This window comes from Furipterus horrens, unplaced genomic scaffold (genome assembly GCF_987537825.1).
Source record: "Furipterus horrens unplaced genomic scaffold, mFurHor1.1.pri manual_scaffold_3, whole genome shotgun sequence".
NCBI lineage: Eukaryota > Metazoa > Chordata > Mammalia > Chiroptera > Furipteridae > Furipterus > Furipterus horrens.
This window is the reverse complement of record NW_028327173.1, coordinates 65503266-65529126: the sequence shown is the minus strand read 5'-3', so window position 1 is coordinate 65529126 and position 25861 is coordinate 65503266. Positions and strand designations below refer to the sequence as shown.

General features: G+C 33.7%; 1 protein-coding gene across 1 annotated transcript in view; it reads left to right on the top strand.

Moving 5' to 3' along the window:
• The window catches only part of SELENOF (selenoprotein F), a 36601-nt gene extending 11380 nt beyond the window's left edge, over positions 1-25221 (top strand). The window contains exons 3-5 of the mRNA XM_090269689.1: positions 14285-14348; positions 23614-23663; positions 24341-25221. Coding sequence (XP_090125815.1) covers positions 14285-14348; positions 23614-23663; positions 24341-24472 — 246 coding nt within the window. The 3' untranslated portion in view covers positions 24473-25221. The remainder of the gene's footprint in view (positions 1-14284; positions 14349-23613; positions 23664-24340) is intronic.
• The last annotated feature ends 640 nt before the right edge of the window (positions 25222-25861 follow it).

Here is a 25861-nt window from a genome sequence, read left to right as displayed (position 1 = left end):
CTTATCATTTTGTTTTTTTGTTTTGTTTTTTTGTTTCTGTCTTCTTTAGAAACATTTTTATTTAATTGGTTTTTAGAACTTCCTGTTCTTTTGCATTTACCTGCCCTTTCTCTGAATTGCTAGTCTGAAGGTTTGGCAAGTTACCAAACCAAGGCAGCTTGGGGGAGAAAAGAATCCACTTACCTGAATTACTCATATAGCAATTAGCAAGTTAGTTCAATCTAATTTACTGTTCATTCAGTTTTGATTGTGACAGGAGGAAGTTTAGAGTAATGGTTAAGAGCACAGGCTCTGGAAGCTAGCTGTCTAGGTTCACATCCTCTGTTACTGACCTGATAGGTTTGGACAAATTACTTGATAACTCTGTGCCTATTTATTCATTTATAAATTGGGGCTAATGATAGTTATTGTCTCATAGGGTAGTTATGAGGATTAAATGAGTTAATATATATACTGCTTAGAATAGTGCCTGGCAATATAATAAGTACTAGATAAATACTTGGGGCTGGTGGTAATGACAGTAGTAATAGTTGTAGTTATCTGATTTGCTGATTTAAAAAAAAAACAATAAATTTTGGAGAACTTAAGAGAATAGCATAATAATGATTGCTTTTGGCAAAGTAGCATAAAAGAAAATAGATAAGGGATATAACATGAACTATTAGATTTGCTGGTGATAAAAGTTAGAAACAAAATCTGTTACTCCATTTTGAAGCTCCTGGATCAGTTGAATCAAGGAGAAATATATTATGATAACAGAACCAGTAATATGAAAACTTTAACTATTTGCAACTACATGTTTATGTGGAACAAAATATAGAAATAAATTATGTCAAGCATAATTTATATTACCAATTTTGGGGTCTTGCTGATTGACACATTTTAATAAGAAAAATACTGCAAATTTGAATTTTTCAAGTTATCCCATTTTGATCAATTTAAAATGTGTTATATAATATTGCATTGGAGTCCCTAAGGCGGTTTGACGTTGTAGTCAACACCGGCAACTCCTGCGGCGCACCTGAAGCCAAGCTGTATTGACTCCGTCTTTCCCTTGGACCCTTCAGCTGCGAAGAGAGGGGGGGTCTGCTGCATGGGCAACAGCAGACCCTCCATATCACCCTGCCCAGGCTCTGTAGCTTCAGCTTCACTGGAGAGGACACTCCAGCGTCATCGCAGGATGTCGATTCAACACGGGAGGAGACAGATACCGTGTCACTCCCGAGTCGGACTGCACAGCCATTCTCGGCGGTGCAGATAGACTCTTAAGAAGCTACACCATCGTCTCTCGAGACGGACGGCTGCCGACGACGATAATATTGCATTTGAGGAGAGAAGGTTTTGCTACTAACATTTTTCAAAACCATTGATAAAGTGAAGCTCAATTTTCTTAGGACAGCCCTGTTCCAAAAATTGCATGGAACTCATGTTTTAAAGTCTTTTTAGAATAAAATGTATTACTGGCTTTCAAACTTTTTCAGATGGCAGATCAGGTAGAAGCCATCATATTCTTTGAAACCAGAAATGACATTATAAATGAAGTAAATTAAACTATGTTTGCAATATAAAAATAATCACTGTGATAAAAGCAAGCTATTAAATCACGAATTCTAATTTTTCTACTAACACTTCTCTGCTCCTTATATTTTTAATCTAATACTTGATAACAAATTTTAAAGGTATAAGAAAATTTTGGAAGAGGAAAACGTAAATGTGGTTTAAAAAAAAAAAACTACAGATTGAGAAGAGATATCATTTACTTGAATTTTAGAACATCTTGATCTCATTCATAGAATATTAGCAGAAGCCTAGGCTGGAGATCACCAAATTATACCATTACTGGTTCTGGAAAATAGCTCAATAAATAGTTCAGGTATTTGATATAGGTTCGCTTTTTGTTTTCTCTTAAAAATCTACTTTTTAGATGATACTAAAACAAAATAAAAGAATCCACAATAATTATTATAATTCACTAGATTTGAATAAATAGACCAAAGTACATAGTACATAAATTAATTTTAAGAATATACTTAGGTCCGCTCCACTTCTCACTCCATTACCTACTTGGAGTTAGGCTAATGTTAATAGGCCAGCTTTATATAATAGCATTCCCATTTTCTGTGTGATGATAATTCTGCCTTCTCATTTACCTACACTCCAAGCAAGCCAGAGGGAGTACAGAGGTAATAGTTATATATGTATAGTTCAGTGGAAGTTTATCCCTTTCTCTCCTTTTTATAAGACTTCTTTGAAAGAGCTGAATTTTCATCTCAACTTCATTGTTTACTGGCTTTGTGATTTCTTGCCAGCAAACTCCAAGATTTTCAGTTTTATTGTAATAATTACATTGCCTCACTTATGAGTATTTCTTTTACCTTGGTTATGTGCTGAAGTATTTTACCTACGTTATCTATTTAATCCTCACAATAACTCCATAATGTAAATAATATATAATTCCTATTTAACAGAAGAGGACTAGGGTGTAACCTGCCCAAAGTTACCCAGCAATTCAGTGCCTCAACTTGGCTTCATCTAGCATCTGTTTGATCCCAAAGAGCCCCAAGTTTTTTAAACCTCTACGCTATTTTACCTCTCATCTTGAAAATGTTGATAGTAATACCTCTTCACAGAGATACTGTAAGAAAATGAATGAGTTAATTGTAGAACACCAGTTTGGCTCTCTTAAGGCCTCTTTAGATTTATAGTTAACAATTCTATTAACACAATTCCGTCGCTACCTTTTATTTTAAATTATCAAATCTTTATTCCTCAGTTTACCATTCTTTAATGGGTCCCATTACTTGGTGTTTTTCAAGGGTGTCTTAACAAATTTGGCTTTAAAGCCCAATCAATGAAACTTTTTACATAAGTCATGTAACTTTTAAGTCTGGTAAAAGAATCAGTTTACTTGGAAATTCTGTAGCTAATTTCAGAGTAATTTAAAAGTCATCTTAAGTAGCTAAATTATTCAAGACAGCAGCAGATTCTAAGCTTTAGCCTATCAGAAATAGAATACTACTGGTGTGTAAAACTAGGAGGATGAAATGGAGGTTAAGCTAACTATGTGTGAAATTGTAGCCACTAAAGAAATTTCACAGATGCTTAAAACAGCTGCACTTTTTTTGTATTGTCTATAGCATCAATACATGAACTGATTTCTTCAAAGGAAACTAAATATGTTTTCAATAGATCATTTTAATTGTAAAAACATTCACAAAGAAGCTCTTTTTAAAAGATCTAAATAACATTTGGCAACAGTTCAAATTCTGTGTAAGAATCACTAAGACTCCTGAGTAGCAACAATAATAGTGACACAAATATTTACTTAATAATAGACACTAACATTCATTAAGTTCTTCTTATATGAAGGCACTGTTCTAAACACTTTATAATCTATATAATCCTAAAAACAACTCTATAAGGTAAATACCGTTACTCCCATTTCGTAGTTGCATCTGAGGCATAGGGATCTTGCCTAAAGTCATACAGCTTATAGTGGCTATAAATATATATCTATTTGTGTAACAGAAGTTTTAAAATTTATTTTATGTAGTTATTGGGTTGGCCAAAAAGTTCATTTAGGTTTTTTGGGGGGTTTTTTTTTGTTTGTTTTTTCATAAAATAAAGGACACTTTTTATTTTCACCAGTAACTTTATTGATTTGTATATTTTGAGTATGTCAGTTATCTTCTGTGTGGTATAACACTGATTGTTCTTAATTAATATCTCAATTTTGATTGCTGTCAACTTCAACTGGTCTACCTGACCCGTGGAGCATTGTCCAGCAAGAAATCTCTAGCACAAAACTTGGCAAACGACTTTTTGACATGTTTGATCAGTCATAGCACCTTCTCTGTATGCTGCACAATTTTTTTTTTGCATTTCAGTTGCGTTTTTACCTTTCTTGAAATAATAAAGCATAATCTGCCAAAAATATCACATATTTTCTTCCATCTTTAATATTAAAATGGCTACACAAAAATTCACCAATTTTGATAAGTTTTTTTTTAAATGCACTCTGATATGATAGGTATCACAATACAATCTAACAAAATTGTTTCAAATGAAGTTAAAGACAACTAAGTGCTTACTAGGGCCACCTTACAGAAAAAAACCGAAAGGATTTTTTGGTCAATCCAATAATTAATTGATCTGAAAATATTATTTAAATTTTTTATGTTTTCTAAATGTGGCATTTTATCTGGCTTTATTATGAACAATAAATATAGTTAGTTTTTTAAGATATTTACAAATTAGGACCTGCTTCTATCTAAGCATATTAAAACAGTCTGTAACATTTGCATATTACAATGTTTAGAAAGAACATAAGCCCTTAAAATAATTCATTATATATCTCCGGGTCACCTTACAATAACATTTCTTAGACATACCTATCTCAGAGTCAAAATAAACCTTCCATTTATACACTAAATATATCTTCTTGGTATAGGCTCTGAGAATGTCAAAATAAGGTAATAGTCACTGTCCTTGAAAAGCAGAAGAAATAGACATGGAAATTGAATTGCTAGGATGTAGTTAGCAACATATTCTATTGAGCTTAAACCTAATATTCAAAGTTATATAGGTAATCACTGAAAGAATCAGAAAATAAAAGTTGGAAGAAGGGAATCAGTGACTCTCTTAGAGTTGGTATATTGAGAACTATAGATATAACCATGTTAATCCTTATGGAAGTGACCAACAGAACTAAAAATAAACAGTTGTTAATCCTAGGGAAGTGACCAACAGAAGAATTAAAACAGTTTAAGTCATTGAGTGGGTGGTGGGAGGTAGAAGAAAAATTTTACTTATTTTATGCCCTTCTATACTGCTTTTAGTACTACTACTACTACTGCTACTACTACTACTACTACTATTTCCAGATGCATTAATTTTTTTTAAAGAATTCAGTGAGATATGTGCTGTTAACAAAAATACTCATGTGCAATGAATACATACAGAAGGAAGGGTATAACCATTTTACAGTTCAGATTAATATTACCACCTGCTTATACAGAAATTGATGCCTATGATAACTTGGAAAAGTATTTGGGGAAAGGCCATCTCTGGCAGAAGGAAATGTTAGTGAAAAGGCAGACTCATGACAAAGATGCCGTCTAAGATAAATCAGATGGCTTGGTAATTATGAAAGAGAATGACTATTAAGAAGGGCAGGTGTGCCTTGCTTTTATAAGAAGTTTGAACTCTACCCTGTAGTCAGGGGAGAAAATTAAAGATTTTTAAACAGCTGACTGACATCAGATTTGAAATGTAATAACTTGGTGGTGATGTAAACCATAGTTGACAGGGCACGGGAATACTGTTGCCAGCAAAATAACTTACAGAGCAAGATACAAGGGCGTAAGCCAACACATTGGTAGTAAAAATGGAGAAGGAACAGGTCTGAAAAAGATTTAGCCAATAAAATCTACAGGATTTATTGACTTAACTGGATTGGAGAGGGAAGGAATAAGAGAGAAGCTTCCCAGTGTTCTTGAGAAACTGGTCACCCCAACACAAGAAAGCTCTAATGGATTTCAACTAGTTACAAGGCGATGGTGGATGGGAGAAGGGGCAGCAACAGAAGGTGACTTTTAATAAAGCATGCCTCTTAGCAACAAACTGCCTTTACAGTTTACTTTTTGAAGAAATGTGTTTAAAGTTTTATTTCAAAGGCCATGAATTTTGTCTGGGTACCATAATGAACTCTAAAATTGACAGTATACTTGTCAAATTGAGAAAAAAATAAAAATGTGTAATAGCCTGGTATTTTGTTCTAATTTTATATTGTTCTTAAGTTTTGAATAATACTATTTAAACTTTTTCAGTTATTTTAGGCTTATTTTTGTATCTGTTCTTAAGCTTAAAATATCTTAGGTGATTATTTTCTGTAGATTGAGAGAAATCATAATCTGGCTGTTTTTATTTTTTGTCTTTTGCTCTTTCAGATATTTGTAATCTTTCTTAAAGCTGATCATAATTGCATCCTTTTTATGACAATCTTTTCGGTAATGGAGTGGTAATAGCAACACTAACACAAAGAAATGTAGTCTCCTTTGGAAAGCAGCTTTTGCTGCCGTAAATAAAACCTCCATTCATGTTCTATTGTTGAGACTATTGAAAGTTTGGATGTTGAACTATATTTTGTCTGGATCTCAGTTTTTCAGATTAACAGGAAATAGATTGTATTTTTTAAGCATTTAGGAGCAAAAAGACATTGAATTTTTATTATTGAGTACTCTATACTAGATAGTTTGCCATTTTCCAAAATATTTTTACTTTTACTTATTACTAAGGGTCCTAGTGGTTTTATTAAAAGCTACTTACTGTCATTCAAGCTTAGACTTATTTTTACTAACACTTGGATAATTTTACCTAGTGATGTTCTGTCAAGTTATTTCCTTTCATTGTTTATTTCCTAAGTATCTGTAGAATTGAATGCATTGTTCCCAAGTGATGACCCTGAATTATTCATACTTGCAGCTGAATTATGTATGGAGGTATGTCTTTATTTATGGGTTATATTTGTTTCTAGGTGAAAATCTAATCAAACATTCTTACTGCTAGCTGATGAAATTCTCTTTTTTTTTTTTTAGGCACATGTACAAATTCTATTCCACTTCATAGTATTGAAAGAATACTCATTCTTTTTTCCTCAGATTTCAGAGTTTAAATGTTCTAATATAGAATGGGGTAATGTCCAAGAAACCCCTTTTTTTTTTTTAACTTTTGTTCATTTTCATGAGCTTTCTTACTGGAACAGTGATTATGTCCTTATGTATTTTTACCTTTTTTGTAGCCTAATCTGAGTTAGGTAAATTTTACCATGCTTGCTTTGTAGCTTTCTCAATCATAAGGCAGAAACTAAAGATGCAAAAAGGAATAGCATTTTAGTAGTGTAGGAGAATAAGTCTTAAGACGCTCCCATAGGCATAGTGATGCATTGCTTTATATATTTTCAGAGTTTAGTAGAAAGCACCTAAAGATGAATAGTGTAATCTCTGGGGTATAACATAAGAGAATTTTATTTTCCACCTTAGTTTGCTAAAGTTATAAAACTTAAATTAATTTCCCTAATCCTTCATATTCATTCATTGTTCATATGCAGAAATGCCATCAGACTGTGTACAGAAGTGTCAACAAACACCATTTGCCTAATAACATATGGTTAGTTATCTCTTAATAGGTCTTTACTCTTAGAAAACTAATAGGTTTCTCACAAAATTTTGAAAAGATTTCAAATTCAGGACAAAAGTAAATATGAGGGGAGCCCCCCCAAAAAAGGGAATTATCTTCTGAAGAACAGGCCCTTTGTAGTACTGTCTTCATCACTGGGTGAGTGTTGTAGGAACCCATATGTATCAGTGTACTCGGCTTCAGCAAGTGGTTGGTTGGTTGGTTGATTTATTTATTTATTTATTTATTTATTTTGAAGGCTCTTTCAACACGTTCGTCCAGTTCATGATGGATGATTTACGAGCTCACCTGCCCACACTGCACTGAGTGTTCAGCAGTGTTTGACCAAAAATGGCTTGAACCCCATGCCCCCACCCTCTCTATTCACCTGATCTCAGCATGAGCAATTTTTTTTGTTTTGTTTGTTTCCCTGGATTAAAAAAAAAGTCCTCAAAGGGAAACATTTTACCAATGTGGAAGAGGTGAAACAAAGAACTGCAGAAGCACTAAAATGCATCAAAATCGACAAGTTTAAAAACTGTTCTGAGCACTGGAAAAAACTCTCGATAGGTGTATTGCATCAAATGGAGAGTACTTTGAAGGTGACTGAAGTTTAAACATGTAAGAATAAATACACAATGTTTTATAAATAAATTCTGTTTTTTTAGGGTCCCCCTCACATCTGCTACTTTAGTGACTTAAAGTGAAATCTTGACAAAAGTTTACCATTAGATCACACAAAATTTAATGCCCTAGTTATTTGTCCCTCTGATATTGTAACTTATTGTTTCTAGCACTCCAGGAACTTTTTAAAGTAACACAAAATATGGAATGATTTGCTGATGAATCATAATTAGAACTTAAAACATCAGCAGATCACTAAATATGTGCTTTTGGTTAAAAACATTTTCCCTGAGAATTAACTGACCATATTTTGCTAAAAACAGCTTTTGCATTTTGAAAGGAGTAAAGTTGATTTTGAGGAATTACACTGGGTGTAATTAATGTTTGGGAGAGTGCCTTACATATATTTGAATGTATCATAATTGTTTTTCATTTAAAATCTCTAAATAACTTAATATTTAGCTTTTATCATGTTATACTCATACTTCCTTATTTTTTAATTGCTACATTTTATTTAAGGTCAAGCCTTCAGTAGACCCATAAAATAGTTACTCTTCAGATCTGAATTCTGTTCAACAGTTAAATTTTTCCTTTTGTGTCACCTAACATTAGAGCATTTCTTCATAATTCTACCTGATATTCAAGGTGTTCCCAGTTTCTCTAATCATACTATTGAATTGCAGTAATACTGTCATTTTGCCTTTAAATAAAAGAGGATTTTGAAAATAAGAATGCCTGCAAGCAATACTTCATTAAGGAAGACAGAATAGTACAGCATTGTCTTGCTTTAGTCAATTCTTATCCAATTTACCGTTTAGAATTAATTTGTTTAGTTTGTTGAGCAAAAGCTGTTTTGTTGTTTTATAATTTTTTGTCCTGTTAATAGTTAACCATAGTCCAAGGCAGTGATTCTGTTCTCATCCTTGGCTGTCCATTACAATCTCTTTGGTAGTTTTCAAAGTAGTAACAATAATTAAAATTCATATGCCTGGATCTCACCCTCAGATATACAAATTTAGCTGGACTGGGTTAGGTTCTAGGATAAATAATTTTCTACATCTTCCCAGGTAATTCAGCTGTACAGTCAAGGTTGAAAACACTGCTTTAATGTAATTTGAATGTGAAAGCTTGAGAAATCTTTGGAGTGGCCATTCTAATTACAGAAGAAAAATGAATGATAGCCCTAAATAATCCCAGATGAGAAAGCTCTGTTAACTATGAAAATGGGTTTCAAATACACAACTTAAACTTAACCAATAGTATGTAAGTATTATCATAATAATTTGTTACTTATTGAGCATCTAAAGAATCTAGGCTTTTTGCATTTTTGTTTACTCCTCATAGCAGCTGAAAGGTAGGAAATTATCTTTTGTTCAAACAGGAAACTGAAGCTCAGGAGCTACTCATCCAAGGGGATATGCTGCTGGGAAATGGCAGAGCCAGAATTGGACTACATCCACATTTGATTTCATAACCGGAGGTCTTTTCCATGTTCTGTTAAAAGATAAACTGAGGCATATTAAAAACTTTAATAGTTTGAGCTCAAATCAATTCAAATCCAGAAACATCAGATGGAAGTGGTTAGGAGCATTGCACCGACAGAAATGAGGGGCAAGTCTTTTATAGAGAAGATGCAGAAGCAGAGCAAGGAAATTATTTGATTAGCCCAAGTTTAAGTAGTTGCCCTATTTGGGAAATCCTAGTTGACTGTGGTTGTCTTTAGGTTTTGATTTAACTTTGAAGCATTTACAGGCTTAGGTTTTGGTTTGCTTACATCGGCTGCTAATGTCTTAGAACCAACCCCATCTAATGGCTTCCTTGTTTAATTTACAGTACCATGCCATATGAAATTTTTTTATTTAGTTTATTTCAAGATTTTCTTTCTGTCATATTTCTTTAGAGCCATGGATATCATCTCCAAATATATATATATATATATATATATATATGTAACAGAACCCCTGGGCTGCTCCGATTGAAACAGAACCCACAGGCTCTTTAGTTAGGGCCCGACTGCCCGCCACCAGAATCATAACTCTGAATACCAGAGTTTGGTGAAAAGGAAAAGAATTGTTTATTTACACAAAGTCCTGCCTCCCCCTCCCAGACCTGGCCAGTCTTAGGAAGGTCAGAAACACCATTTCCCCACTTCCTAGGCACAGTTCAGCTTTACCAGTAGCTGCCAATCACTCAGTTCTGATTGGGGAGGTCCTTTCTGTGCTGTGGTGCCCTCCAGCTCTCAATGCAGGACCGCCTGGATTCTCAGCCTCCTTGCAAACTGCCTTCTTCCTGCAAACCGCATGGATCTCCTCTCCTTCTCAAAGCAGCCTGGCAAGAGCCTCTTCTTAAAGCCGCCTGGAGACCCCTGCTCCAAGCCAGATGGAGGGAGCCCACAAGAGCCAGAGAGTGAGGGCGTGAGGGCCAGAGAGAGCCTGAGAGAGAGAGCCTCCTAGAGCCAGAGCCAGCCCAAAATGTCCGCAGCTCCTTCTCTCTTCCTCCCTGCCTCCTCTCTCCCCCTGCGTCCTCTCACGCAGTGGGTGTTGCAAACAGTTTTGACCATTCACAGAACCCTACGTAGGCTCTGTCTGCTTCTTCCGTACCAGCCCACAGTCCAAGATCCCTCCCATCTTCCTGAGTCTTGGAAGTAAAGCGGATCTTTGCAACAATGTATCCGGCCCTAGCTCCAGGCATGCAAGGGCATCCTGAAAGCTGCTTCCTGCTGCCTATCTCCCAGCCGAAAACTCTGGGGTTTGTTTTTGGACTCCCCTGTTTCTGTAACATATATATATATAAAGTGCTTAGTGTTGGAAAGCAGAATATTTCTGACTTGGACCTGGTTTATAGATTTGTGTTGGTGGTATGATGCTGGCAGTAAAAGTTAACGAATGCAACACTTTTTTTTTAATTCAGAAAATGTACATAACTCACAAGTGTTTCCTTTGTTCAGTGTTATGAATTAACTTATTTTGGAATCCAGCTATGAGAAATAACATAGGCCATTTTTTTGTCTTGCTGTTAATCTGAACTGTTTTATAGTAACACATACTTCATGTACAGCAAAGTTGTAACTGTAAAATAAAATTTTTTCATGAAAACATCATTGGAAGCCCTTACTAAAATTTTATAACAAGAGGTTGCTCATGTTGCGGGGGGGTTGGGGGTGGTAAATCATTATATTCCAACAGTAATTTATCAGGTAACTCTTTGTACGATGAAAGGAGTACATTGTCCCCCCAAAATTAAGAAAACACATGAATCTAAAATTGATATATATGCAATTAAATCTTTATTATACTTAAAATATATTTATTTAAATTGGGAAAAAATTAGCTAACCACAAAGCTGAAATTTAAGAACAATAAATTAAAATCTCTTTATTTTTAAATGAGAGGAAAATTAGTACATACAAAAATCCTGTTACAAATAAGGTAAATAGGTTATAGAACTGAAGTATTGATAGTTAAATGTTTCTGCTTCCCGCTTAGAGGATCCTATTAGAAGTTTAGGAAAATCTGGTGATCATAAGTAATACGGAAATAAGTATGGACTCCAAAGAGGAAAAAGTGCAATGTTAAGTATCATTTTTGTATTTTTCTAAAGGTTTCTATGTATTACCATTTCAATTATCTGGCCTAGTACTATAGAAGCCTAATGGAATAATGACGTATAGTGCCTAGAGTTAGATTTTCTATACAAACAAGGCTGCTTTAATGCATATAAAAAATATAAGCTTGCTATGTAAAAGTTATATAACTTGCTTCTTTGGTTTCTCTTCTAATGGTATTTTTGCATAAATGTTTGAGAGTCAGCATTTTTGCCAGTGATGTTACTTTAAAATGTAAAAATGATAAGGATGAAAGTCAAAGAATTGAAAGTTTTAACCTCTTTTAATTCTTTCATACTTTATGCCCTTGAGAATTCCTATTATACATAATATGTATTTCCTTGTGTATGAATTTGTGTGATGACAAAGATGCTTATGATTACTTTATAAGGCAATGAAAATTTAACACAATTAGTAGTTAATTTAAATTATTTGTTCACCATGAAAAACAAATGTTTTCCTACGAATACTGCAAATTCATAAGTAAAATGCCAACTTATCATCACAGATTAAATCTTTTAAAATTTGACTTTGAGTTATATTTTATATTTGTTTACCCTAAACTGGAACTAAGCACAATCTGGTTTATAAAGTATGTCAAAGGAACTTGAAGTATTTAGAAAGTTACATGATGAAAGAAATGTTTAATTCTGTTAAATGAATAATTCTCTCCATTCAGCACACATACATTGAGCAGCTTTGTGTCCAGTTCTGGGAGAATTATGATAAATAAGACATTTCCTGTCCACAGTGAATTTACAGACTATTTATAGTACATTATTATGAGAACAGAATTCTGTGGTCAGTCCTCAACTGAGTGTGGGAGACCAACAAAAGTTTTCCCAGAGACTGTCACATCTGAGCTGCCTGTTCATTAAAGAATGTGTTTCTAATGCTTTTAATTAATCAGTTGGTATTTTGTGGTACAGATAAGTGCTTTCCATGAATGGGCTGCAAGTATGCTAGGATACTGAGTCCTTTAGTCTTAGGACAACCAAATGGGGACTAAGTGAGCAGGGGCCCCAGTTATAAGCAGCCTCCTCCCTTTATCCCAGTGCACCATACGATTCCATGTGTGATGATATGAAGAATATTGGAAAGTGTGTTGGGAAATGCCATTATATACGAGTGGAATCTCAGCCAGAGAGTCCAGGGGATCACAAACATGCTAATAAAAGATTAAACCACATTTTAAAATGGCCTTTTTTTTTTTTTTTTCCCTAAATTCTGGTAAAATAATACATAACATAAAATTTACCATCGTAATCATTTTAAGAGTACAGTTCAGTGACATTAAATACATTGATATTGTGCAGCATCACCATCTATCAACAGGACTTTTTCATCTTCCCGAACTGAAACTCAGTACTCGTTAAACAATAGCGTGCACACAACACACAGTTCTCTCCCCCAGCCCCTGGCGACCACCCTTCAACTTTCTGTCTCTGAATTTGACTACTCTATAAATACCTCATGGAAGTGGAATCACCCATATGGTATTTATCCTTTTGTACTGCTTTATTTCACTTAGCTTCAGGATGCATCCATGTTAGAGTATGTGTCCTAATTTCCTTCCTTTTTAAAGCTGAATAACATTTCATTACATGTATAATACCACATTTTGTTTATCTATACATCTGTCGATAGACATTTAGACTGGCTTCAGCTTTTAGCAATTGCGAATTATAATTAGTATGCAAATATCTGTTCACCTCTGCTTTCAGTGCTTTCTGGATCATATAATTCTGTTTTTAATTTTTTAAGGATCAACCATTCTATTTTTCGTAATGACTGTACTATTTACATTTTAGCAGCAATTCACAAGGGTTCCAAATTCTCCACATGCTAACACCACCACTTGTTTTCTGTGTTTTTGATAATACCCATCCTAATGAGTGTGAAGTGGTATTTCATTGTGATTTTGATCTACATTCCCCTAATGGTTAGTGATGTTGAACATCTTTTTATGAGTTTATTGGTAATATGGCCTGATATGTTTTAATATATTTGAGGCTGGGGAGACTTGTCCAACCAAGATTAACCAAATCCTATTCAAAAGCAACTTATTTTATAGAATTAGGTCAGCCTAATCTTTAATTTTTACTGCTACAAAGAATCTTAGTGATCCTCAATTTTTAATCTGAAATCTCTCGATAGTTCCAGGGAGTCCATGAATAGCCTGAATTAAAGCAGAATTCCTTCAGAGTCTCAAACATATTTTTGACCCTTAATATCTTAAGAACTATTGAGACAGCCTAGAATCACCAAAATGTGAAAAAGTCTCTTGTCTTTTGGGTTGCTGGAATTAAGGTAATTTTTAAATTTTACTCTCTGCTTTTCATATTTTCCAAAGTTCCTAAAATAACCGTGCATAGTGCATTGTGATTTTTATGCTATTTTAGAATTTAAAAGGTAAATGTATCTTTAGTTCTTGGATATACAATTAAAAATGGGTCTGAAACCTAAGAAGAAATAAAATGAATATGGTGTGTTCTTACAATTGCCTGCCTTCTCTTAGAGTCCCAGTAGTTTCAAGTCACTACAGAAACAATGGGCAGGCTCCACAGCTACAAAAAAAATGATGTTTACCGTTGAATCCATTTCAACTGAATTAATTAAATAAAATATTTTATTTGAGTTTTTATAATGAGCTTTCACTATAAGGAAAATGCAAGTTCTATAGCTAGAAAAGCAATATTTACCACTGATTTATTTCAACTTATACTTATTAAGTTCTTTATAATGAAATTTTACTGGTTTTCATATAAAAATATCTTTACATAGCGCATACTATATTTACTTTCTAAAGGTGTTGTATTTATAAGTACATTTTTAATTTATACCAGTTTTTCCAATATCTGGGTTTGTTTGTTTTTCCAGCTGTATGCAGGAGCTATTCTTGAAGTCTGTGGATGAAAATTGGGGAGGTTCCCACAAGTCCAAGGTATATAAAATTAACTACAGTAAATTCTCAGTTTAATAATATAAAATCAACATTTCACAAGAATAATTTTATTAAATATTCCTACAAATAAGAATGTTTAGGATTATACTTTCTCAACAGCATAGGATTTTTCCACATCTTTTCTCATGGAAGTGGAGTTTTATAGTAATTGTTGAATACTAGGTTACAATATATGAAATCTAGATTTAAATGTAACACATGATGAGATGGTATTTTTTGAAAGGAGACTCTTTCCTTCACCAAGTATAAATTTTGTGAGAACCTTTCTCTTCTATTAGATGTAAATGTCATCCTTTAAATAGCATTTCATTGTACTACATTTTAAATGTAAATTTATTTATATAAAACTCCTAAGGAACCATAGCATTAGTGAGACTAGACTTGTGCTAAATGACAAATCATCCAGAGTAGAATTAATTACCATAAAACTTAAGGTGCAGAAGAGAGGAAGTCGTGTGTGTTGTATGCCTCAACAGGAATTTTTTAAGAGAATTACGTGAAAGAATAATTGTAAAAGAGTATTTATTCTTTGGATTGATATCAAGCAGTAATTGAGCTTTGCAATTCCAAAAATACTAGGGCTTTTTTCTATTTTGTCCTTATATTTCACTTGAAAATCAGTTTTATAAATATGAACTTATCTGAAGATGTCAACCAGTGTGTGTTGGTACCAATACAATGCCAACAGGAATCCCCAATTTAGGGTGTGTTGAAGGAAATGCTTTATTCAGTACAAACAACTCAGTTGTGACAAGATCATGGCTGTGGACCAGCACAGCTATGGAGCAGCTCAATAGTGTTACATCTCATTTATGAATCAGCGCGCTGTGGAGAAGCACGGCTGTGAGACAGCCCTCCCAGGCTAGACAGCTCTGCTCCACTTGGCCTGCTGTGCTCTGCTCTGCCCTGCTCTGGTCCCGCAAAATGTCTTCATCGTTTCAGCTCCAGGCAGGAAAACGCAGTGTCTGTTCTCCAAGCCAGAGGGGAGCTGACTTACATAGAGAGAAGTGCCTGCTTTTGTTGCCTAATTGGTCCATCCCCATGCAAACAGAGATTTCAAATCCTCACAGTTTGATAGTCCAAAAGACACTGCCCTGATTGGTCAGAAAGGAGCCACCCTGGTCAGTGAAGATACGGATGGGGATATAGCTGCACAGCACCTATTGGACAGGGAACGTCTCAGTCCTATTGGTTAAAATAGGAATTTAGGAACTCATTTGTAACGGTTGGCTCAGTTGACAGTAACACTGTGCAGGCAGGCAGTTCAGTGTGGATGCAAGCAACTTAGCTGCTGAGTTCTCCCTTAAGCATGGTTTGCATGAGAGGCTTGTTTAGAAACAGATGCTAGGTTCTGTTTTTAAATTTGAGCCCTGTTAGCCACCAGGTAGGTATCTCTTTCTCAGGGTTGTCAACAAAGGTAGTAAAGTTCTTTTTATTTATTTAACTGAAATACATAAGTGTTTGGTGGGTTTCTCATGATTTCTTACCTTGTTTACTTAATGGCAAAAGAATTATTTGGATTTAGTATTTTACAAAATTGCCTGTATTAGTATCTGCCTTTTATTGCTGACCTAGAATTATTTATAATAAAATATTGCATATTTTGTCACAGAAATGAAATAAAATAATTTGACTTGGGACATTTTATATGAGACCCAAAGCAGATGCACATCTAATTAAATACATTCTTTGTTAGAATAAGCACAAATTCTAATGTAACACAGAATATAACAATAACATCTGCTTAGGGAAAAAAGTTCTTACTCTGTACTTTTCTCCTCAGACACTTAAATTCAGAATTGTACCATAGTTGGTTTTATGTAAGTTCTCTGAATGATAATGTGATCACTCTTATTCCTAGAAAGTTTGGCAGTTGCTTTTTAATTGTATTGATCATTCATATTTATTAACTTTTATTGATAATCTTTTGTGACTTAGTTTTTCATGAAGTCAGGAGTAGCTTTAATACTGCAGTTATGCCTTTTATTGGTAGTATCAGATTTTATTATGTCCATGGTAATAATTTGTACAGCTTGTAGTTTAGTTTTTTAAAGTTTGAATATAGTTTCTCAATCTTTGTAGTTGAACTTAATTATATATATATATTTCTTATGTAGTTAAATTATCAAACCTTTTAGTGAATGTAGCCATACTGTCTTTTCCTTTGAAAACAATTAGATTTTAATTATTTGTGTAAATATTTAATAAGTATATGCTTACTTAAAAAGAAAACACTTGTTTAATCACATAATGCATAATTATATTTAATATAATTTTATATAACACCAATATTTTCTTAGTCCTTGAAAAGATAATACATTTTTAATATAAATATTCTCACTTTGAGACTCACTATCTTAAAGATATTTTGGAATAGGGAATGAAGGAGAATTGCCAGTTTTTGCAATGATTACAAATAACATATTATTCAGTAATTTTCATGTGGTCATTGTTTCATATTCTTTGTTATCCACATCAGGTAGCTTCTGGAATTAGCATGATAATTTTCATTATACTTTAACTTAAAATATATTGTAATTTTTTAGTTTACTTAATTTAAGTTATCCATGTCTTAAAATAGAAGAGTAAATTAATGTGAAATTTTTCGAGAAGGGGGATTTAAATTTTGAAATGTTTTATTCACATTAAACAACTTTGTTTGTTGGGGAATGAGAAGTCCCAGATCATATTTCCTAGCCAAGTCCAGGTATGCCTCCTAAAGCAGTACGTATTATATAATAATTTCTCATAATAGATTGGACCCAGCGTTGTCACTTGTGGTGACATCAAAAGTAATAATGTAAATAAGTATGTTTTACTTCTCAAGCAGCGTGAGTTTTACCATGTTAAAGCTATATCTGTCCCCCGAAAAGTGAATTTTCCCTAATTTTTTAGGTCGTGGCAAACTTTTTCTGTAAAAAGCTAGATAGTAAAAATTTTCAGCTTTACAACTAGGATTAGTTACTTGTTATCTGGTCTACCTGTCTCTGTTTCCTTTTCTTACTTCCATTGCCTCTTCTATATAAAAAGACCTTTTGCATAAGGCAGATTTGATTATGTAGCCTCTTGCTTAAAATCTTAATAGTTTCCCATCACATACAAAATAAATATCAAACTCAGTAGCATCATATATGAGGCCCATCACAACATGGTTTCATAGGTTCCTGTCTCTAGTTCATGTGCAGAACTATTTGCAGTTCTCTGAACTCTCAGCTCTAAGTCTTTGCACTACTACATGTACTTCCTAATTCAGGCCCCATCCTAATTCTTGTGGCAAACTCTTATTCACTCAAAGTTTACTTCAAGCATTAATTTTGGGTGGCCTTTAGACAGATTTTTCACTCTCCCTTTTTTTTTCATTTAATCTTTATTGTATTTTTTTTCCATTACCATTTAGTCCCCTCATAATCCCCTCTCCCCAGCAATCACCACACTGTTGTCCATGTCCATGTCCATGAGTGCTTTTTCCTTCTTGCACAGTCCCTCGATCTCCTTATCCCCCGCCCCCACTAGCTGTCATCTGCTCTCCATCTGTGAGTCTGTCACTGTTATCCTTGTTAGTTCAGTTTGTTCATTAGATTCCACATAAGAGTGAAATATGGTATTCGTCAATGGGATGTTAATATCCCCAACTATAACTATATTTCTGTCAGTCTCTCCCTTTATGTCCATTGAGATTTGCTTCACATACTTAAGTGCTCCTATGTTGAGTGCGTAAATATCCTCTTGTTGGATTGTTCCCTTTATCATTATTCAATGTCCTTCTTTGTCTCCTACTATAGCCTTGATTTTAAAGTCTATTTTGTCAGATATAAGTACTGTTACCCTAGCTATTTTTCTTTTCCATTTGCATGAAATATCTTTCTCCATTCTCTGCTTTTTGTCTGTGTGTATCTTTTGATCTGAAATGGGTCTCTTAGAGGCTGCATATATATGGATCTTGTTTTCTTATCCATTCACTTACCCTATGTCTTTCGGTTGTGATTATTGATAGATATGTACATGTATTTAGTACCATTTTATTGTTAGACTGTTTTACTCTGATTTTTTCTTTTTTCTTTCTCTTTTTCTTCTTCTTCCTCTTAAAGCAAGCCTTTTAACATTTGTTGCAGTATTGTTTTGGTGTTAACAAATACCTTTAACTTTTTGTTGTCTAGGAAGCTCCTTATTTTTTTCTTCAATTTTAAATGATAGCCTTGCTGGGTAAAGGAGCTTTGGTTGTAGGTTCTTGCTTTTCATCACCTTGAATATTTCACACCACTCCCTTCTGGCCTGAAATGTTTCTGTTGAGAAATCAGATGACAGTCTAATTGGTGCTCCCTTGTAGATAACTACCTGCTTTTCTCTTGTGGCATTTAGGATTCTCTCCTTGTCTTTAAGCCTTGTCATTTTAATTATGATGCGTCTCAGTGTAGGCCTCTTTGGGTCCAACTTGTTTGGGACCCTCGGAGCTTCCTGGACTTGTGTGTCTTTTTTGTTTGCCAGATTAGGGAAGTTCTCAGTCATTATTTCTTCAACTAGGTTCTTGATCCCTTGCCCCTTCTCTTTTCCTTTTAATATTTCCATGATGCAGATGTTTTTACACTTCATTTTGTCCAAAATGTTTCTTAAGCTCTACTTATTTATTTGTTTGTTTGTTTTAATTAATTTTTTTTCCCCCTACTCTGTCAGGGTATTTTTTCTTACATTATCTTCCAAATCACGATTCAGTCTTCTGCTTCATCTAAGCTACTGTTTATTCCTTCCCATGTGTTATTTATTTCAGATATGGCATTCTTTATTTCAGACTGGTCCTTTTTTATGGTTTCTATGTTTTTCTCATGCTGTTGAGTATCCTTATAATCATTACTCTCACCTCCCTTTCTGATAAATTGCTTGCCTTCATTTCATCTAGCTCTTCTTCTGGAGAATTCTCTTGTTCTTTCATTTGGAGTCTGTTTCTTTGTCTTCCCATTTTGGCTGCTTCTTTGTGTTTGTTTGTATGTATCAGGTAGATCTGCAAACTCTGGTGTAGACTTTTGTCAGGTGCTGCTTGTGACAGGCCCTGGTCAACCTGTTGGGAATTATCAGCAATCCACAGCATGTGGCTTCCTCTGCTGAGCCTGTTTGTGTGCAGAAAAAGTCAGGCTGCACACCAAGGTCAGCTTTTATCAGCACAGGGCCCTGAGGAGGGTCAGCTGAAGTCTCATAGAGCACCCAGAGATCTGCCTTAGTTGAACTAATCAGTAATAGAGCCTCGGGTGGCTTTAGATCCACAGGGTGGGGCAGAGTAATTCCTGAAGGTGGGACTATTGCTTCCTCTCAGGCTGATGCCTTTCAGAAAGGATTGCTACCTGAGAAAGATGGCTCCTGCAGTATGGGTAATGATTCAGCACAGGGATCCTGGTGGCTGTTCCTTTCAGTTCTCTTTCCAGAGGCACCAACCTCAGGTTTTCCACAAGCATCTCTAGTCCACTCTGTCCTCCCTCTGCTGGAGCCCAGGGTAAGTGGCTGCAAACAAAATTTTATGCATTGGCCCTTCAACAGGCTCTGAGTTTCTAGCCGTTTCTTCCTGGCAGACAAAATCCCTGCTGCTCTCACAGCTGGATATTATTTGGGTCTCTTTCTGGCTCTTGGTGCTGTAGGCTGGGGAGCCCCGCTTGGGGTTTAGACCCCACACTTCTCAGGGGGAATTCCCCCCCCCCCCCAGCTGCTGAAATGTCCCTCTAGATCTTCAGCTGCCACCCATGGGAGCCCAGCCAGTCCTCTTGCACCACCTCCTCACTCCCTACCAGTTCCGTTGTGGTGAAGTGGTTTCTTCTGTCTGTCCTTGGTTATACAGCTTCTCTCCAGCTGGTGTTCAGCTGGTTATTCAGGATGATTTATTTCTCTACAATTTAGTTGTAATTCCAGCTTGATCTTGGGAGGAGATTAGTGCAGCTACCACTTACCCTCCATCATCTTGTATCTGTAAAGCCTTTCTTTATATGGTTCTATAACCTTCATAAATTTATAGTCTTCAAACATTTCTTTCCTGGCTTTATTCTCACTACGAAGTCATAATCCTTTTAGTTTGTCTTCTCTTCATTATCGCACCTCCAGTCTCCCTAGATTCTCTTAATTATTTAAATTGCCCTTCTCTGAATGTTTTTAAGTGCTTTTATATTGTCTTGTTGGTAGGACCCAAATGACATATAATTTTGCACTCCAGGTGGTTTGTATATAATAGTAAATTTCTCTATTTTAGAAATATTCTTTTAGATACCCAGTAGCTTTCATTGAGCACAGTTGACAATTCAATTATATTGTTGTTTGTTGCTGTTATTCTCTTTTTATTGTTGTTTCTGGGTATGATAAGACATTTTTATTTAGACATGTTCTGATTCAAGTATATTTACTTTTAATCAACAGGAAAACATCTAATTGCCATTCCATGTAATTTTATGACAGTTCACAAGTCTTAGTCATACCTGCCATAAGCCCTTTTAATCAAACTAAATCTTAAAACCAATAGAGTACATTGTGGGTCCATTTATAATGTGATCAGTGGTATATTTTTAGATCTAGTTGAGTATATTTTGTCTTTCATTTATATTTTCATTTGTTTCTGATTTTGAAAATAACAATTGAAACATATTTCTTTAACCTCAAGACATCATTTCTCTTACCCCTTCATACTATTATCTTCTTTTTGGAACACAAAAGAGGGTAATATTTTTTCTTTTTACTACTCTTTATAGTTAACTCTGTAAGAGTTCTGAATTCTAGGAAGTGTTACACGACTTTCTGAGCAGTGTGAATAGCAAAACAACTTCTCCAAGGGGGTTGCACAAAGGCCCTGCTGATAAGAATCCCAAGAGAAACACTGAAACATTCAATCTGTTTTCTAATCACTTCTGTATGTTTCATTACTTTGAACCGTTTACAAAACTGGCTTTTTAATTGACAAATAGTTAAATTGGTGTTAAGAACATTTTCTAGAAACAGAGTGACTGGATTAGGAATCTCCAAACTGACATTATTGTACTATTTTTTAATAGTAGAAAGTAAACTAGAAAATAATTTACTCTAAGGTCTTTTTGCAAGTCCCTTATATTCTCATATAACCTATCCTAGTCCCATATGTATATAATAAATACTCAAGTATCTGTTAAATGATTAATTTACTGCCTGTAAAATATGATTTGCTACTACAGGGCATTTAACATGTATTCTCATTCAAAATCAGTAGGTTTATAGATCTTTGCCTAGCAGAGAGCAGACAAAGGAAGTGATGAAAATAGTCACTGGTGACTCATCTTAATATTTCTTTTAAATTTGTTCACTCATTTCAGCCTGTTAAAAATCTTTTGAATGAATGATAGTTATTAATGTGCTAGGCTCTGTTGTGGATGGATACAGCAGATATAATAGTCCTTTTCCCCAGAGAGATTATTTATGTAGTAAAGAACATACTCTGTTTAATAGTGTTTTGTACAGGTATACATACAGTCAAAGGGATGGTAAAAATGCAATGGCATATCATAAGATCATTTTTGTTTGGGGATTTAGGAGTGTGCAGAGTGTTTGAACAAATCTTAAAGGATAGAGTTAATAGAGAAGATATTATAATAAGCCAGAATAACTGTCTTCCAACAAGTCCTCAAAACCTTTAAAAATAAAGAAAAACCATTTACTAATATTTGTGTTGTCCTACATACAAGTATATAAAGGGCTTCGTAATGGAACATGTCTGTAATAAATAAGTTCTCGAAAGCATGTGTCACTATAAAATCAAAGTAATGAATGATGTAAATGGTAACATAGAACTGGGATTAAGAATAATCAAATATCTAAATAAAACACCTCATTTGTTTTTATTTTAGAAAGATATATTCTAAACTTTTAACTCAGACTATTTGATATAATCATTACTAAAAAATTGGTAAAGAGTAGACTAACAACAACCCCAAAAAAGGAAAACTGTCCATTTGAAATAGATATAATCCCCTATTAAAATAATAGTAAGAAATAATATTTTTGTTATGTTTATAGTGCTAAGTATTATATTTCCCACTTAATTTTTAAAAAGATTTTGTTGCATGTTTCTGAGCATTTTTCCTTTGTAAATATATATTTATGAATAAATTTATATATGTGAACATAAAAATATAAAAATGTTTACCCATCTTTTTAACAAGCATAGGAATCAAGATGATCTATTACCTGCTTTTTTTATATAAGTGTTTGCTTTTATATCACTCAGTATAAAATGTTTCACGATTGGATGCATTCAGTAGTGTACTTCATATTAATTTAGTTAACCAATAGCCCTTACAATTTAGATTATTTCCAAATTTCTAGACTTGGTTAGCAGGACATTATATAATACATCTTTGCATTATTGTGTAATTATTTCTTCAGAATAAAGGAATTCCTAGGAGGGGACTTGCAGTTTTGAAGAGTATGTACATTTTAAGTCTTGTGGTTCATTTTGCTAAACACCCATCAGGAAGGATGTGTTTTTTCATATTTTTCCCACAACTAAACCCAAGTAAAATTCTTCTCTCTAACCTTAAATTTTCTTTTTAATTTTTGTCACTCAAAATGAGGATATCTCATTGGTACTTCTTTTTGACATGTATTTGATTTCTAGGCTGAACATTTATTTTAAATGTTTGTTGGCACATTTATATATTTGCACATGTTCCTGTCCTTAGATCATTTCTCTACCTAATATTTTTTTTCTCAAAAGTATATATTGAATAATTCACACACACATACCCCAGATGCACGCACACATAATCAGTGTCTCCCTCCCTGCCTCCCTCTTTGATTTGATGGCTTTACTATATTAAAAAAATTTCTACAGATATATTTAGCTCTCTAGATTTACTTATCTGTTTCTTTTATCTGTTCTGGTATCAGTATCAAACGTTAAAAAGCAATTTAACAAATTTTTCTTCAATATTTTAGTTTTTCTGAACTGTGACTATTCTCACACATTTACTTTTTTAGCTGAGCTTTACTATCATTTTGTCAAGCCCTCAGAATCCCATTGGAATTTAGGGCTTTGATTAATTTAAAACAACGTCTTAAAATATTTTGTTTTCCCATTGAAGGGTATGTACCTTTCCATTTATATATATCTGTTTGAATCTCCTTAGTTTTTCCATATAGGATCTAATGTTTTACTATCAAATTTATTTGTACTTTTTGTTTTGATCTTTGTTTCTAGCTTGGATTTAGAAGTGAACAATTTGAATCTTTTTTTTTTTCTCTTAAGCTTTTGTCAGAAGTGATAAACCTAAGCTATTCAGAGGCCTACAAATCAAGGTAAGGTGATTTTAATGGAATGTATTTCTTTCCAGCATTAATTTATTTCTTTTTTGAAGATTGGTGTCTTAAGGAATGAGGTCATGTTGTCACATTTACCCAGATTTAGGATTTCTCAGAGCTCTCTGGCTAAATATTGGACCCAACTGGTGGGTCAGAAGTTTCAGAATCTAGCCTAATTATAAATTAATTACAACAAAATTGTTAGATTTCTTAAACCAGAGAAAAATTTTAAAGTTCATTGCAGAATTCTGCCTGATAATTTGTATAGACAACTTATTTAAGCATTGCTGTTATACAATCATTCTCTCTCATTAATTACTTTCAACTTAGCTGCTTCCCCCATTAGATTTTAAGCTCTTTTGAGAGTTTGGGAATATCATGTATGCAATAAATATTTGTTACAGTCAATAATAAGCTTAAATCCCAAATTAAATATATTGGTGCTAACTAGTGTTTTCCTCTTTGAAATAAACTGTAATTTTTTTAATTGTTTTATTTTTTAATGAAGTTTCATTAAATTCTTTCCCAAATGACTTTCTTTAAGACTTGTTTTGATGTTATGTCTAAAGGCTTTTTGTATTACTATTAAGTTTAGTTAAGCTGGATTGTATTGGTTTGGATTTTGGCTGAGGCTAGAAGCAGATAATAATAATGATGCTCCTCTTTTTTTGTAGTATGTTCGTGGTTCAGACCCTGTACTGAAGCTTTTGGATGACAATGGGAACATTGCTGAAGAACTAAGCATCCTCAAATGGAACACAGACAGTGTAGAAGAATTTCTCAGTGAAAAGCTGGAACGCATATAAATCTTGATTAAATTGTGTCCTATCCTTTTGCTACCTTATCAAATGAAATGTTTCAGCACCTAGAAAATAGTTCTGCTTCCATCCTTTGGTCAGTCTTTTACTTTGAGGCATTAAACATATAATTAAAAGTTAAAGTACCAGCACAGCCCATGATATCTAAGGACTTGGCAAGTTTAACACAACCATGTTTTATAAATCTCTGTCCTACATTTGTTGATACCACTAACAAAGTGCTCTGTAATAGATTTGTGGTTAATTATGCAAATGATAATTTGTGATAATTGGTCCAATTTTATGAACAACAGATTTTTAAATCAGAGGGGTTACTAAGAGAGATAATTACTAATATGCTTCATGTGCTATGTGCTTTTCTAAAGTAATGACAGTAAACTACAAAGCAAATAAGATAACCGAGCCTCAACAGATTGCTTTATCCTCAGATTCTCTCATATTTTTGTATTACCCAGCTTTACTTTTAATAAAAATACTCTAGTACATATATAATGAATGAACAGCATAAAAATTTTATGGCTCTGCTATTGTGAAACAGATTTAAGATCTACTGTAAGAGTGAAATATTCACAAAGATTTGCATTAATGAAGACTACACAGGAAACCTTTTTGAGGATTTGTGTGGATCTGATATTTAGCAAATTCTTGTGCATTACATTCTTATAGAAAAGTCAATTTAAAAATGATCATTTGTAAGACCAAAATATAAATAAAAAGTTTCAAATATCAATTTAAAATTCTTCTCATTTATCCTTTCATGTTTCAAAAATGATACATTTCTCAATATACTTTTATTTTCTTGTCATATAAGCTTTCATTTTCCTTAGGCAAAATGTGAACTGACTGCACTGTGGCAAACTTATAACTTCTTATTGTAGGTAATAGTGCTTTATATTTTTCTAGCAATTTTTTTTTTCAAAGTGCTTTTATTAATGAATGCATTTTTATTGTTATTTTACATAAGGAATACCTCAAGTTATAGAATTTTTATGAGCTATTTAAAAATATAGAATATTTATGAACTCTTAAAAATTACAGTTTTGGGGGAGCATTTGAGATTTTGCTCCCTGGCTGGTATATGTCATCAGTTTAGCTCAAATAAAGTCTTATAAAAAGTTTTTTTTAATAATGATTTTTCTTCACTTAACCTTCTAACTGGTGCCAGTGACTCACTTCATAAAAGGTAATTCACTAAGAACAACGTTCATCCAGTGACTTTATGCCATTTTAACTGCCTACTAAAAATTGGTCAAAAATACTGTTATGTCAACTTAATGTCGAATTCTTCTAATCTGGAAACTCTCAATTTTTGATTTTGAATTAAGCCATCTTAATGAAGGCTATTTGGAAGTCTTTAAAGACAACACCACCAGAAAA